This window comes from Cherax quadricarinatus, chromosome 36 (assembly GCF_038502225.1).
Source record: "Cherax quadricarinatus isolate ZL_2023a chromosome 36, ASM3850222v1, whole genome shotgun sequence".
NCBI classification, from domain to species: Eukaryota; Metazoa; Arthropoda; class Malacostraca; order Decapoda; family Parastacidae; genus Cherax; species Cherax quadricarinatus.
This window is the reverse complement of record NC_091327.1, coordinates 12414322-12430524: the sequence shown is the minus strand read 5'-3', so window position 1 is coordinate 12430524 and position 16203 is coordinate 12414322. Positions and strand designations below refer to the sequence as shown.

Genomic DNA, 16203 nt, shown 5'->3' with positions numbered 1-16203 from the left:
CTTTTTTCATGTTTAATTTGATGTAGTTCATGTTCTTAACAGAAAAATTTTGTAATGCGAGTTCTATAGACATTGTCTTTTTACGTGTGCGAAATGTGATATAATTCAATTTACTGAGGGCAAGGCGGAAGAAATACTGTTATTTATTTGTTATAAGTGGCAACGGGTTTTAATCTTCTCAGGTTATGGCATAAAAACCTGAGCTGTCATCTTGGCCCGGCACAAAATGTAGGGAAGTAAATTCTTGCTTTATCTTCTTTATCCTACTATTGTTATTTTTATACCTTTCCGGGCTAGACTGAGGGTTGATCTGTTTAACTCGTTAACAAACTGTTCCCAGTCTCTCTGCCTACTCTCCTGTTTTCTATTAGTGAAGTTCGGAAAATTTTGAGGGTTTTTGGTTTCTGCAGTTTGTTTTGCCATTCCTTGTAGCTACTCCCATGTCACGTAATTGTGGGTCAGTGTAGTAATAACTGAAACGCGTTTCTATGTATACATATAAAGGAAGGTATCTTTCTCTCATTGTTTATATACTAAAAGGTGTGTTTCAATGTATGTTCAGTCATAGTGCGTATATCTGTTTATATACACAGATATGTATCTGTATATTTACTGTGTGGAACGATCTAAATACAGTGCATTTGCACTGAATGTGCATATATGTATATACACTGAGGTGTATGTGTGAGAAAGGAAGAAATCTGCTTTAATAACGACCCTATCTTTTTCTTTTATAATAGAAAAAGTAATAAAAAAATAATGAAGGTAGTGGTGAAACACAGCTAGTGGAAGGCGACGACTGATGTTGCAGTAGTAGTGGTAATTGAAGCTCTCTGTATCTGGCTATTGTCAATGGCCAATGTAGTCTGGTAGCAGAAACACAAGAGGAACTGCCACCTCGACATTACTGTCAGGCGAGGCTGATAAATTGACAGATGACACGTGTAAACATTTGAAGGTGGGTGTGTCTTCTAGTGACACTTACCATAGTCGACAACTTCTGGTCCCTCACGACTCGCTTAACCCATGGCAAATCCTATGGGATGAAAAGATACTCGTTAGGTCTAATGGCTTGTAAAGAAATGGGTAGAAGCCTAATGCAATCAAACCTGAAGTCCACACAGGCAAATTCAATAGAATAAATGAGACAAACACAACCAAAATTATCGAAGAGGATAAGATACATCCCCGAAAGTCAGAAGTAGAGTCGACTCGTGTAATTCACCCCAGGTCAGCTCGAAACCGCAAGAATATAAATTTTATATATATATATATATATATATATATATATATATATATATATATATATATTATTATTATTATTATTATTATTATTATTGAAGAATTTGGTGCCTTCTACCTACTCACCAAGTGTCAGTCCCTCCTCAAACTTGCATACTTCTGGAAATGCTCCCCAGCCTTCGGCAGTCCGAAACTCAAGGAATATAACTCCCTCCTAAAGACCATGCTAGAGAGTGCACTGAAGATGGACAGTGGTTGCAAGCCTCACTTCCAGTCAGGCTTGGGATGCTGGGAGTACGCAGATCCTGCCAGATTGTCCTAGCAGCTTTCTTATCCTCTTCCAGATCATCAGAAGAATTAAACAAATTCTTCCGGACAGCCTTGTTGACTTAGAAGGCATACAGGATAATAACTACACCGGTGCCATTACTGAATGGAAGATTTTTGCTGCTCCAGCACCAAAACCTATTGCAGCACTGGCCTACAAACAGGGGAGTTGGGATGGCCCCAGTGCTGAAAAGGTGCTGGCCAACATATCCAGGGCTGCAACATCCGAAAGGGAGACTGCCCGTCTCCCAAGCTGTGAGCACACATCACTCTGGGGACTTTCTCCAAACAGTTCCCATTTTGGCAATCGGAACACACCTCAACTCACAGACCCTCCGTATTACAATGGCTCTCCGCCTCGCTGAGCTAATCTACACGGACTATACGTGTGGATTAGCGGCGATACGCAAGCCGACCAATATGGTCTACACTGTCTTAACTTCTCCATAACCAAAAGCTGGCACGCAAGACACAATGAAGTCAACGACATCATAAAAAGAAGCCTTGCTATACCTGGATGCCCGGCTGAGAAAGAGTCCTGATCCCTAGTAGCCAACAGTACTCACATTCCCACAAATTGCTCCGATGGGATCACCATCTATCCTTGGAAGAATGACAATCCTTTAGCATGGAACTACACCTGTGTGCCGGCGCTGGCTGACACATCCGTCACAGTGTTGGGCAACAGAGAGGTGCTGCGGATCACAGGGAGAAGTACAAGATTAACAAGTACAGAGAAATAAGCTAACTGTATCAATTTGTCCCAGTAGGATCAGAGACCTTGGGATCATGAGGAAAAAACACGACAGGTTTCCTCAAAGAACTGGGTTCCAGACTCACTGACACCACCAGGGACCAGAGGGCAGCAAGTTTCATGTTCCAGAGCTCAGTGTGGCCATCCAGAGGGGAAATGCTTACTGCGTAAGCATTGTGGCTCCTTGAAAAAAGTAATCTCCGGTAGTCTCATCGACTTTCCAGTAAAAGAATTCAGCACTTTAGTTAGTGGAGTTACATGTATCTGGATGTAAAATTCCATGCCTTCACAGAGTTATTTTCAACAAACTTAAGTGCTGAATTGTTTTACTGGAAAGTCGATGAGACTACCGGAGATTACTTTTTTCAAGGCTCCACACGGTGTTGTAGCACTAGGAAAGTAAAGACAGTCCAGAGAGCGAATGCATAGCCAAAATGTCATGTCAGGAGAAACATGGCAGTGACAATTTGCATATTGCAGAATTCTCCGTGGTTGCCTTGCATGTTGAGCTATACAAAAACTGACACAGAGCGGGGAGCTTTCTCGTGACTCCATGTCAATGAATTCGTGATGAGTTCTCTTTTCCTCTCTCTAACCCCTCTCTCTCTCTCTCTCTCTCTCTCTCTCTCTCTCTCTCTCTCTCTCTCTCTCTCTCTCTCTCTCTCTCTTAATTTATTATTTTTGAGCTTTACATTTTTTTCTTGTTTTACCTTATCTTTGCATTTTTTCCTTTTTTTGTATTGTAAACTGACATTCCGTCGGTGGTTTAAAAAAAAAATCGTTTCAATACTAACGTCCAATAGTGGCAGCTGCAGAGATGTGAGGTTGCCACCTTGCAGAACCTGGATCGTCGTACTGCAGGGGTAGAGCTGTGGGGTTGTCACCTGGAAAATCTTAGATCGAGCGCAAATGTTGCATTCTTTACTCTTTCTTTTGTAATTTCTTCACTTGCTTCACTTATCATTGTATCAGACAAACATTTATCCGGAAGTGAACACTCGTCTGACTCTCTCATTCACCCACAATAATCTTTCAGTACCAGTAATGTCTCGCTTGGAAGAGAAAACGAGAATATTTTCACGAACAGAAATATAATAATTCTTTTTTCTTTTTTACTTTTACCGAACTTTATTATCAAGGAACGTATACAAATCCAACCCTTCTCCCTTGACCTCTGTGAGTCAGGGTTCATCTCTATCTCCTCCCATTCCTTCCCTTCCCTTGACCTTTGTGACGCATGGCTTTCTTCCATTCCCTCCTTTTCCTCGACCTTCATGTGACTGAGGGTTCCTTCCCTTTCCTTGATCTTGATGTGATGCAGGGTTCCTTCACTTAACTTTCATGTGATCCAGGGTTCCTTCACTTAACTTTCATGTGATCCAGGGTTCCTTCACTTAACTTTCATGTGATCCAGGGTTCCTTCACTTCAACTCTCCTCTCCAATTCTTCACATAGCCGTTTCTCAGTTAATTTTATATCAAAATTTATGCCTTTTTGATGCTCATTATTTTTTTGGTATTACGTATATTTTGTGTGTAGGTGTACGTAAACGTGTTTTGTTTACATAGTATAGTTTATTGGGGATGGCTCTAGCTCCTGGGTCAGATTCTGCATTAGCTGGTGTGATTTTTTTTATATTTTCTTCTATAGACTTAGTTTTTTACTGTGTCATTCTCCTAGATCATTTTTCATTACTTTCATTATCCCTCTAGGAAAATGCCTTAATACTAAAGAGTTTTTGAATCAAAGAATTAGAGCAGTTCTCCTTTTAGATCAAATCTTGATTACATCTCATTCTCCAGGTGCGGCATGACTCGTAAGAATTATTATTATTATAATTATAACTAAGCGTTAAACCCACGAAGGTGTATGACTCGCAAAAATATTTTATTACGGATGTAAACATGTCTGCAAATTTACCAAAGTTTACAAACAGAAAACATGACTAAATAAAGGGAATATGAATAACTTGCTGAGTTTCTAACCAAGATAGAAGTCGCAACGATGGTTTCAACTGGATAAATTTAGGTTTAGAAAGGATATAGTCAAGAGTTGCGGATAAGGGGAAAGAAATTCCCATGTAGCGTCATTGAGTGGAGACCTTTGGGTAGTTTTAAATATAGATTGGATGGGTACCTGAGTGGATGGGAGTTTGGACCCAATTAGCATGGACCAGTAGTGGAAAAGAGCGGCCCTTTCGCACACTTCATTGTACTCTCTTCCATATCTTATCCATGAGCTAATAGGTCTACTGCAATATTTCTTTGTTCTTATGGTCTTTAAACTTGCTCGTAACTGTGAGCTCTTCACTAAAGGAGCAAACTCGAGATTTCAAGTTATGAATGTGATATTTAGACGAATCCTTTTTCAGGTTTTCTACGTTCATACTTACCTTCACAGGTGTTTTACGCTGCTCATGTTATTTAGTACAATTAGGCAAAGCAGATAATTTTAATATTTTCACAGAGACGCACTAAATCGTTAGAGATCACACAGCACCTGTGTTATTCCAGCAGATTTGATCCCAAGTTATGTAAATATTGTTCAGCCAGACAGCTCTCAATTAGTTTGCATGACATATTATGTACCTACAGTCATTCACAATATCTCGAACCCATCATGTGTGAATGTGGCTGATCTTCAAGCAGTGATATCAGAGTGGTGGTCATCCCAGAGCCTGTCTTGGGGTCATAACTTATAATGCTGCCCAGTGACCTGCAAGTAAAATATAATCACAGCTATTAGAAACCATAAAGAATATTCTGAGAATCTGAATGAATTTAATGTATACAAGTAGAAATTAAAATTATAAATTTTAGCATAGGTCATTGTGTACACCAAGCCTTAGCTTTACTTTACCTAACTTAATTTTATAAGTAAAGATTTTTATTGTTAGCCGGCCAGCCACCTAGTCAACTAGTCTGCCAGTCAAAACAAAGGTATTGGTGTCTGGTCCAAATGTAGCAACTGTTTGTTCGGCCAGCAGTCGCATGTTACCCCGTCCACTGCCCCGCCAGGCGCTGCTGGCTGGCCGCCAATCCTCCCTCCCGCCAACATCACCACCACTACCGCCACCACCGCCACCACCACCACCATCACCACCGCCACCGCCACCTTCACGCTGCCTTCACTACCTCCATCACATCTACCACCGTTAGCACCTTCCTCACACTGCTTTCACCAACACCACTTCCTCCCTCTCTTCACTCTCCACCGCCACCATCACTACTTCTACCAGTACTACGACTCTTCCCATTGCCACTACCACTATTCCTACTATATTCACCACTACTACTGTCATAATCACCACCACAATTACCAGCACCAAACTACTGCTGCTGCTGCTGTTTCCAATTTATTTACACTATATTTGCTGCGAGGTATATACAAGGGTGTACCTCGGTAACAAAATGTATATCACTGTATATAAACAGGAATGTACTTCACTGAATATACATAGAAGTGTGTCAGTACATACACTGAAATGAGGATTACAGTTGGGAGTCGAAATAGTCTTATTTCCAATATGTACATTGTTCCTTTCAAAAGTGGATATAATTATATATATTATTCAAACAAACATACATACCCCTTCCCCTGAAAGTCTACATTACCTCATTTCTTCAATTCATTTTTTCACCTAGTGATACTCATACACACTTTGAAAGTTTCCTGGTTGCACTACCTATCAATGCTTTTTGTTTTTAATATGCCTAGTAGTAGTTAAGTAAAAGTTTTTATAGATTTGGGTAACCTAATTCGATCTAAACAAAAAAGTGAGCTTCGTATGAAAATCAGAGTAATTAGAAGAGACCGTGTTGTTGTAGTTTCAAAGGATTATCATTCTTGACCTGTCAGCATCATCCTATCATGTGACCGCAGGATCTGACAAAGCAGTAGTAGAAAACCTTTACCTAGACACTATGACACAGTACCTAGACAACATAACACAGTACCTAGACATTGTTCACACATACACACACACACACACACACACACACACACACACACACACACACGATATTTACTTCACGCAGTTAAGAGCATTGGATAGCAAAAGTAGCAATTGTAGATACAGGAAACAGTAGCCTGGTCCAGCCTTGCACCCGTTCATGCTATTGACTTAATTGAAGGTTGCCGGTGCACTGCAACAGCTCAATACTTGTGTGTGTGTGTGTGCGCGCGCGCACGATCACCTATTTGTGTTCACAGGTGTCGAATCACAGCTCCTGGTCCCGCCTCTTCGCTGGCCTCTACTAGGTCCACTCTCTCCCTGCTCCATGAGCTTTATGCTACCTCTTCTTCAAGCTATGTATGGATCCTGCCTCCACTATATCACACTCCAGACTGTTCCATTTCCTGACAACTCTAAATAAATACTTTCTAACATCCCTGTGACTCGTCTGAGTTTTCAACTTTCAGTTGTAACCCCTTGTTGTCCCATCTCTGAAACATTCTGTCCCTATCTACCTTGTCAGGTCCTCTCAGTATTTTATATGTCGTTATCATGTCCTCCCTATCCCTCCTTTCCTTCAGTGTCGTCAGGTTGATTTCCCTTAACCTCTCAACGTAGGACATACCCGTTAGCTCCGGGACTAGTGTTGTTGAAAACCTTTGTACTTTCTCTAATTTCTTGACTTGTTGTCCAAGTGTGGGTTCCAGACTGGTACTGCATACTTTAATATAGGAATGACGTAGACGGTGTACAGAATCTTGAATGATTCCTTACTCAGGTGTCGAAATGCTGTTCTTAGGATTGCTAGGCGCCCATATGCTGCAGCAGTTTTTGGTTGATGTGCGCCTCAGGAGATGTTCTCGGTATTATACTCACTCCAAGATCCTTTTCCTTGAGTGAGGTTTGCAGTCTTCGGCTCCCATAGCCTCTACTCTGTCTGCGATCTTCTTTGACCTTCCCCAATCTTCATGACTTTACACTTGGTGAGGTTAAACTCCATGAGCCAGTTATTGGCCCAGGCTCGCAGCATGTCCAGATTCCTTTGCAGTCCTACATGATCCTCATCCACTTGAATTCTCCGCATTAGCTTCACATCATCTGCAAAAAGGGACACCTCTGAATCTATCCATTCCGTCATGTTATTCACATATATTAGAAACAGCACCAGTCCTAGGACTGACCCTTATGGAACGCCCGCTCGTTACAGGCGCCAACTCTGACACCATCACTCGTTCTTTCCTTCCTATCAGGTATTCTCTGATCCATTGCAGTGCCTTTCCTGTTATTCCTGCCTAATCCTCTAACGTTTGCACTAATCTCGTGCGCGGAACTGTGTCGAAAGCCTTCTTGCAGTTCAAGAAAATGCAGTCTACCCACTCTGTTCTCTCCTGTTTTCTGTCACATTGTCGTAAAACTCCAGTAGGTGTGTTACGCAAGATTTTCCCTCCCTGAGACGGTGATGGTTATCTTGTATAAGCTCATTCCTTTCTAGGTGCTCCAACATTTTACTTCTGATAAGTTTCTCCATGACTTTGCATATTATACATGTGAGTGACACTAGTCTGTAGCGTGATACTACCTATCTGTGTCTTGTTTTTAAAGCTTGCGACTACATTTGCTGTCTAAAACACCTCAGTAGCTGCCCTATTTCGATAGATGTGTTGAAGATTGTTCCTGGTGGCGCACGAACACACACACGCAGTGCTTCTGGTCCCTCTCTCTCAAGACCCACAGAGAGATGTCCGTCCGGGTCAGATTTGGCTTTCGAGGCTGTCTTTCTCGTATTGTCGCTGGGCCTCCCTCCTTATCAATGCATATTTGCTTCCAGTTCTTCAGCTAATCTCCTTATTTTCCTGAGTCCTTTGTCTTTTATGCTTCTTTCATTCTCTAGCGCACTTAGTTTTTGCCTCTCTACACCTCTGGATGAACCAAGAGCTCGTTCTGATCTTTCCATTGTTTCTGTTGCCCTTGGGTGCAACCTTTCCTCTGCCTCGCATTTTGCAGTCGCGCATTCCATCAATTCATTTACTGTTTTTTCCACCAGTTCTCTTTCCCACTGTACCGCATGCAAGAAATTCCTCAATCCTGTGTAGTCCCCTCTGTTGTAGTTTGGCTTCTCCCATCCTACACGTGCTGCTTCAGTCTCCACTTTTAACTGTACAATGTACTCGAAACTCAGGACCTTGTGATCACTAGCTCCGAGAGGCCTTTCGTATGTGATGTCCTCAATGTCTGAACTACTCAAGGTGAATATGAGGTCCAACCTTGGTGGTTCATTCTCTCTCTCTCTCTCTCTCTCTCTCTCTCTCTCTCTCTCTCTCTCTCTCTCTCTCTCTCTCTCTCTCTCTCTGGTGGTGTCCCTAATATGTTAATGCATGAGGTTTCCCAGAATCACTTCCATCATCTTAGCTCTCTATGTTTCTGGTCCCCCATGTGACTCCAGGTTTTCCCAGTCAATCTCCTTGTGACTGAAATCACCCATACCTAGTAACTGGCCTACCCATAAGGGCCATCCTAGCCACCTCACCTAGTATGTCCATCATTGCTCTGTTGCTCTCCTCATATTCTCGTCATGAGCTCCTGCTGTTCTATGGCATGTTGTACATCACTCCAATCACCACCTTGGGACCCCCATCTGAAATGTTCCTCCTATGTAATCCCTTGCTTCCCTCTCAAAACTCCACTGGTTTTTAATGAGCAGTGCAACTTCTCCTTCCCCTCTCTTCCCTCTCTTTCCTCAGGATCTGATATCCTGATGGGAAGATCGCATCTGTTATCCCCATGTTATTCAGTCTGCGTTGGTGTACCATACCTTCAGCTTTTTTTTTTTAAATTGTGCTCTGGGGGGTTTCTGGGGGCTGGGGAGTGAGAGACCTGGCAGGATACTATGTGAGGGTGGAGTTTGTGATGTGGGGATGGGGGCTGTGGGTGTGGAGTGTGGATTGTTTTGGGTTAATCTGTTTGGTTGAAGGAATTCTATGGGTGATTCTAAGAGAAGTTGTATTTGCTGGTCCTCCTGAGTCTAGGCTTCCCTGCCCATCTCTATCCTTGCCTCTCTTCCCTGCCTCTTGCGTCTTTGTATCCCCCTCTTTCTGTTGTTCTCTGTGTTCTGTCGTGGTCAAAGTACACCTGCTGGTAATCTGACGAGTCTTTTAGTCGTGGTTTCTGCGGCAGGATCCTGTTTCGCACTGTTTAATTTGAAAATAAGTTTGTGTGTGTGTGTGTGTGTGTGTGCATGCTCAATTATCCATCTGTAGTTACAAGAGCAAACTATGCTATGATGTTCTGTCCTCATTATAAGTACTTAGCTTTTTAGCTCCATGATGTGACCCATAATAGCTGACTAATACCAAAGCAATTCTTTTCACTACTAAGTAGGCACTTTCCAGACCTGGAGAGCTTTCATCGGAGTTTCCCTTGAGTACTCTTAGCAATTAAAAACAGATATACACATAATCGAATCCAATGCAAGATTAAACTTATTAGCGTTAGTAAACATAAATGCTATTAATCCTAATTAAAAATCTAGCATCAGGTAAACATCCCATCAATTTTAATATCGCAAGCCTCTCCTAAAAGTTCATTGAGTGCTACACACACAACCGCTAAGTAAACGAAAAGGCTTAAATCGTGAGCAAACAGTTAACATGTTTTCCACAATCAGCTGCAAGCCGTAAGCTACACCGAGAGAGAAGAGAGGCAGGAGCACTTGCTAGGAGGCGGCTGGGGAAGGAGAAAGATGTGCCCAAACGCCCATGTATACCGAACCCTGAATAACTTGATGCTTTTTTTTTTTTTTGTCTGTAGTGTCCAAAAGGCCCTACACTTCCCAAGTAAATGTCTAATGTTTTCGACCCATGAAGTCACTAGCAAAAATTCTGTATCGAGTGAGTTTCTCATAAGAGCATTTGCTGAATTTTCTTTCTTATAAAATAATAAGACTTTCCTCAATTTTTGCCCTAAAAATCCAAGGAGAGTCAACGAGCATCTGCCTGTCAACACTACGCTGATACATTCCCTCTTTGCCTCCATAGATGAACGTCTTTCAGCAGATGCTTCAGCACATCACCTATACCCTTCTCGCTGCTGTATATTATATGTGATGAATGTGATGAATGTTATATACACATATACGGTCGCTTGTATGACGTTGGACAGGACATGATCGAGCTATAAAACGACAAGATGTACGCTACTGTGACTCATTTTTACTGGTGTTAATGTGAGTGAGAAGATGTGTAATAATGCAGATGGTGTAAATATGATTCAAGATCCTGGGTCAGGTAGGTAGGTTGGGAGGGGGGAGCTGTGTGTGTGTGTGTGTGTGTGTGTGTGTGTGTGTGTGTGTGTGTGTGTGTGTGTGTGTGTGTGTGTGTGTGTGTGTTGTATAGTCACTGTATAAAGATACTCCTCAGAGCTTCTATTGTCTCTTGTCTTCTTTGTTCTTCTTTCTGTGTCAATTCTGTAAGAGGTGTAATTACACTGGTTGAATGAATTACGCGCTGCCTTCTTTTGTTTTTTCATTCTCGCCTCGAGATTGTCTAATATGCCCTTCTGCTTGCTCCTTAAACTTTTTCAATTTCTTTACTATAATTTAATCAGAATCCAAAGAGGGTAGGATAAATCCGGTTCCTCGGAATAAGAGCCTCTCAACCAGCATCAAGGTGCTTCGAGGGAAAACTGTTGCAAGAAAACACTTATGAATATGAAAAATTTTCTTGTATTACCAGAGGTGACGAGAGAATGAAAGGGAATGAGAATATATGTTTTCCATTGCACGGTGCTCCAACGTGCAAAGTACCGTGAAAATAGTGGAGTAAGGTTGGCCTCCGTGGTGGTGAGAGGAGGCGCTCACCGTGACGCCAACTCAAACACTGAATGAGTTTAACAAACCAGCAACACAAAAGGGGACAAATACGTATCGGTTACACACGCCGGGGAAGAGCGTGAAGCACACTCATGACTAAACAGTGGCATTCTTAGAAGAGTCTAACATGCCCGACTCCCAGAGATTGATGAATCCGTCTCCATCCACTACCATCTATCGCTGCCAGCACCACCACAGCCTAACACCATCACCAACACCTATCATGCACCACACTCGTTCGTATCTTCCACCACCACTGTTTCTCAGGTATTCTTGTTTAAGTATCACATTTAAATCACAGCAGTGATTTGGGGACGGGATGACTTGGTTTAATTTTACATGAGGGACCATGACAGTTGGTTGGAGGTACCTTTGTAACAGGTGGGAAGTACCTCTATAACTGGTGGATGGAGGTACCTTTTTAACAGGCATAACTCTTAGGTATAGGTCATATTACACAAGAGGAATGAGAGGCACTCGGAGTCTATCCAAGGAATGGGAGGATAGATCAATTTTCTTGTATTAAGAGTTTCTTATCTCCATCATGTCACCTCTCATGAGAGGAGAAATTTAAGTAAACTTGTAGTGTATGTGTATGTTTTTCATATATATATATATATATATAAAATCTCCATTCATCCCCCTTAATATATATATAAATAAAATCTCCATTCATCCCCCTTAATACATATAATCAATGGTAAACCATTAACTAGTCTGGTGCTTTATTAATAATATATTACATCGTTAATAATAGTAGCATTAAAATTAAATAGTTATTAATAATGGTTTACTAGCAAATTAATTTCTTACAGGCAGTACAGTGCCTGTATCAGTGTCTGCAGCAGGCCTGTAACAATAATTTCTTAAGAATCCTCATATATGGATTATCTTATTCACACAAAGTGTTTAACCTTTAAGGTTCATACAACTCTCATATACGGAACTTCATAATTTACTAGATGCACTAACGTGTTTGCTTGGTTACAGCGCCCAAGACGGACTACGGCGGATTCGGCGGTGGGACGGGACGCACCAACTTCACGACGAAACAGTTGACGGAGCTGGAGAAGGAGTTCCACTTCAACAAGTACCTCACCAGAGCAAGACGCATCGAGATCGCCTCGGCATTGCAACTCAACGAAACTCAAGTCAAAATATGGTTCCAGAATCGCCGTATGAAGCAGAAGAAGCGCATGAAAGAAGGTCTCATCGCACCTGACCCTCCTACCGTCTCTACGCCAAGTGAAAACAGCAACGATTCAGACTCGACGGCTAACATCAGCAGTACTGGCGGCAGCTCTGGTGGCAGCAACGGCGGTGGCAGCAGTAGTGGTAGCGGCAGCGTCACCACCAAGCCAGAGTCTCCTGGGTCTGTAAGCAGCGGAAGCAGTGCTTCTCAGCCACTGCAGGTGCCTACCTCTGCTACCAAGTCCAAGGCGCAAGCGCTACCCGCCACCACACAGAGTCCCTCGTAAGACCACGGTCTGGGCATCAGTGCCCTCCAGAGCTTTAACCTGAGCCCTGGCCGTGAGCGGTGGCAGGATGAACGCCACCCAGCAACAAGCCGGGAGGCTTCCTAGCACGGCTATTGTGCCGGGTTTGCCAAACGTTCTCAGGGTTCCTCTTATCACACCTGGTAGTGGCGTAATCTGGCTATTATACACAGCCCCGACTCTCTTAACTCCAGACGGCGCTAATGCCCCTAAGGTAGTGATTGCCCACACAATCTCCCTCTCTACCCTGCACAATCTGGCCCACCAAATTGAACGTTTGCGAATATGCAAAGAGCAAACGATACCACGAGCAGAGTCTTTGACAGTTCTGAAATAGCCAATCTTGCGTCCTAAGAACTAAGAGTGCCTTTTGTTTTTGTGAAAGGGAGGTGGAGTAGGGGCACTTAAAGGAGGAAAGGGATAAGGAGAGTTGGAACCCACGAGCAAGGAAAGCACATAGCGGGAATGTCCTATCGGGTAGTTGTAACTCCCAGTGAGAATGGGCGAGTCAGTGGGTACTATGCTAAGGGGTTGCAATAGCTGTCTCATGGAGAAGGGTAGACGAGGGAGAGAAAGGCACTACAGGGCACCAGGACCCCGCTTGGTGATGTCAGTGCTAGCTGTCATCACATTTCTAGCTCAGGGAATTGTCACGATGCTGCAGCCTTCATACTGATCCTTCGCTTGTACAAGTCACTCACGCCTTGTCACAAGTCTGAAAACAAGGCAGCTGTGCGCTATCGTACTGAACTTGCATATTAAGTACCAAGAGATATTATTTTTCCTGACTGTGAAGGGATTATATGTATAGATTTAAAGACTCGATGAGGTGATAGCATGCTCTCGTCCCCAAGTCTTAGGTGCAATATTTTTCACAGTATGTCGGTTATTCACTCTCATCAGCTGGGGACGAACTCTAGTATTATATGGTGATATGTAATGTTCTGCATACATTGAAAAATAATGGTGTATAAATATATATTTTTCTGATAATATTGCCATTTGCGCATTTCATGCTGTCATGTTAATATTCCTAATGAACTCTTAAAATTTCAGTGCTTTCATGTTAGATTTTTCCATGAACTTTGGTTCTTTTAATAGCTTTCATTCATGAATACAGTAAGTTCATCACTTTAAAAAGTTGTGTTAGTAACTTTAATGAGCATTTGCTTCAAGGACAAGTTCAGTCCTTGAATCAAGACTACAGCACCAGCAAGGTGGTGTCTGGCTTCAATAACAAGCAGTTGATACGAGGACCTCATGTACAGACACACTGACGAACTGTAATGTGTAGGAAAATTATTTAACTTCAGAAAGGGTTGTACAGAAGCTGCTTGACACAGTATCCTGGGCTGCGTGAAGACTTTGGACATCACTAAATCCGAGAAAGATATGTCAAGTGACAAGGAGTTTTGTCAGAGTCTAAACAAAAATGGTTGTGATTTTTTCCTAGTTAGTGTAACTAATGTAAACCGTGTGAAGCAATCAGTTAATCAACCACTACAATGTAAACAATAGACATGTAGCACTAGAACCGAACTCTCTCATAATCTAGTGCAAGATTTAAACAACTTAGTGTGCATATTTTTTTTAGTTGTAATTAATATCTTCGAGACTTTACTAGATTATTTTGATGTTAATCGTGGAAGGTTTTTGTGTGTAATTTGATACCTGAAACATTCTCGAATTCCGCTTGTGTGTTACTAACTCCATCTCTACTTCTTTCTTCTTTCAGTTTCACCGTTGTTACTTTTCATCGCCTGCATTATTTATTATTCATCTCACTAAATTTCATTCTTTCCAGCCTTGCCCTCCAGCTTCAGAATAATTGTTCGTTAACCTTCATCACCCACATCTTTACCTTCGCTTATCTATATGTAGCTCCTGGACCACTGATCTCCCTTCACCGCCAGGCACTCTACACCCTTGCTCTAACCTGGGCCATAAAAAAACATTAGTTTTAATAACTACCAGTTGATCATTAACCCACCTTGATACTGACACGAATGTTACTTTCATCCCTCAGTGTATAAACACTGAGAAATACACATCCTGGGGGTAGAGAGACTGTTGCAAGTTGAAGCAGCTGCTGTCCCGAGGTGCAGAATATTCCTTTCATTTCAATTTTGTAAACTTATTATGGAAATTATGCCGCCACTGCAGCTGCTTATTGACTTCTCAAAAGTGTCTTTCCTATAGCAGAAAATTCACTGGGCTTCATAATTTATAAACATATAAATAAATATATTAAAAATTATTTTTGCTATGTGTGTATGTGCGTGTGCGCGCGTGCGTGCGTGTTTGTTTCACATGCGTGTACGCTTACTTGTATATATTTTGTATAAAGTAATTCTTAGCAAAATTATATAAATATATATATTTAAAAAATATAAATAGTCCGTAAGTACCTATTGTGCTTTAAATAGTGTTGCCAACCGATGGTTAGTGTTTTACTCTACAAATTTTGTAAGGGAGGTGCTGACCACGACGGAAGTGGAAAGCCTTGTTGTATAGCTCCTGGGTCTGGCAACCTTTCCCCCCTCTCTCTCTCTCTCTCTCTCTCTCTCTCTCTCTCTCTCTCTCTCTCTCTCTCTCTCTCTCTCTCTCCTTGTCTCCCCTCCCTCAGTTAATCTCTCTCACTCTTGTAAACGTTGAACCTTTATAAACATACTGAAAAAATCGTTTACCATATCAATTATTCTTTATCTTTCCTCACACATTTTATCACCTTCCTCGTGCCTCTTGTCCACTCTAGCTCCTCATTCACTTACTCTCGTCAGCTCCTCCTCCGTTCCCATGTATTTTATTATTTACATGTCAACTTGTGTACATAGGCGTATCACAACTCTGTGGTGTAAACAGGTCAACATCACGTGTAAACAAGGAGGTGAGTTTTTTGTATATATGTCAATTGTAAATGTTTTTTTATTTGCATCATTTTTTCCTCTATTCAGCCATATCAATGTAAATTATACTCTGGAATAATGAGCTTTTCAATAAAGTAAATATTGACTATATTGTATTATTGAATTAGTGATACAACATTGTTTTACTACTCACTTTTTCCTATCAGAAGGAAAACAAATATTATTTCATAGTAATGAAAATATTATAAAAAAAAAATCTAAATTTGCACTATTATATGTATGCATATAGGGTGTAAATATATATATATATATTATTGAAAGAATTAAGAGTAAGACAGAGAATAGGATAGCAGATGAACAAGGAGGCTTTAGGAAAGGTAGGGGGTGTGTGGACCAGGTGTTTACAGTGAAACATATAAGTGAACAGTATTTAGATAAGGCTAAAGAGGTCTTTGTGGCATTTATGGATTTGGAAAAGGCGTATGACAGGGTGGATAGGGGGGCAATGTGGCAGATGTTGCAAGTGTATGGTGTAGGAGGTAGGTTACTGAAAGCAGTGAAGAGTTTTTACGAGGATAGTGAGGCTCAAGTTAGAGTATGTAGGAAAGAGGGAAATTATTTCCCAGTAAAAGTAGGCCTTAGACAAGGATGTGTGATGTCACCGTGGTTGTTTAATATATTTATAGATGGGGTTG

The 16203-nt window shown here is 41.6% G+C and overlaps 1 protein-coding gene across 1 annotated transcript in view; it reads left to right on the top strand.

Moving 5' to 3' along the window:
• The window catches only part of LOC128691411 (homeobox protein Hox-A1-like), a 95186-nt gene extending 79571 nt beyond the window's left edge, over positions 1 to 15615 (top strand). Inside the window, exon 2 of the mRNA XM_053780279.2 lies at positions 12136 to 15615. Coding sequence (XP_053636254.1) covers positions 12136 to 12623 — 488 coding nt within the window. The 3' untranslated portion in view covers positions 12624 to 15615. The remainder of the gene's footprint in view (positions 1 to 12135) is intronic.
• Positions 15616 to 16203: the final 588 nt, after the last annotated feature.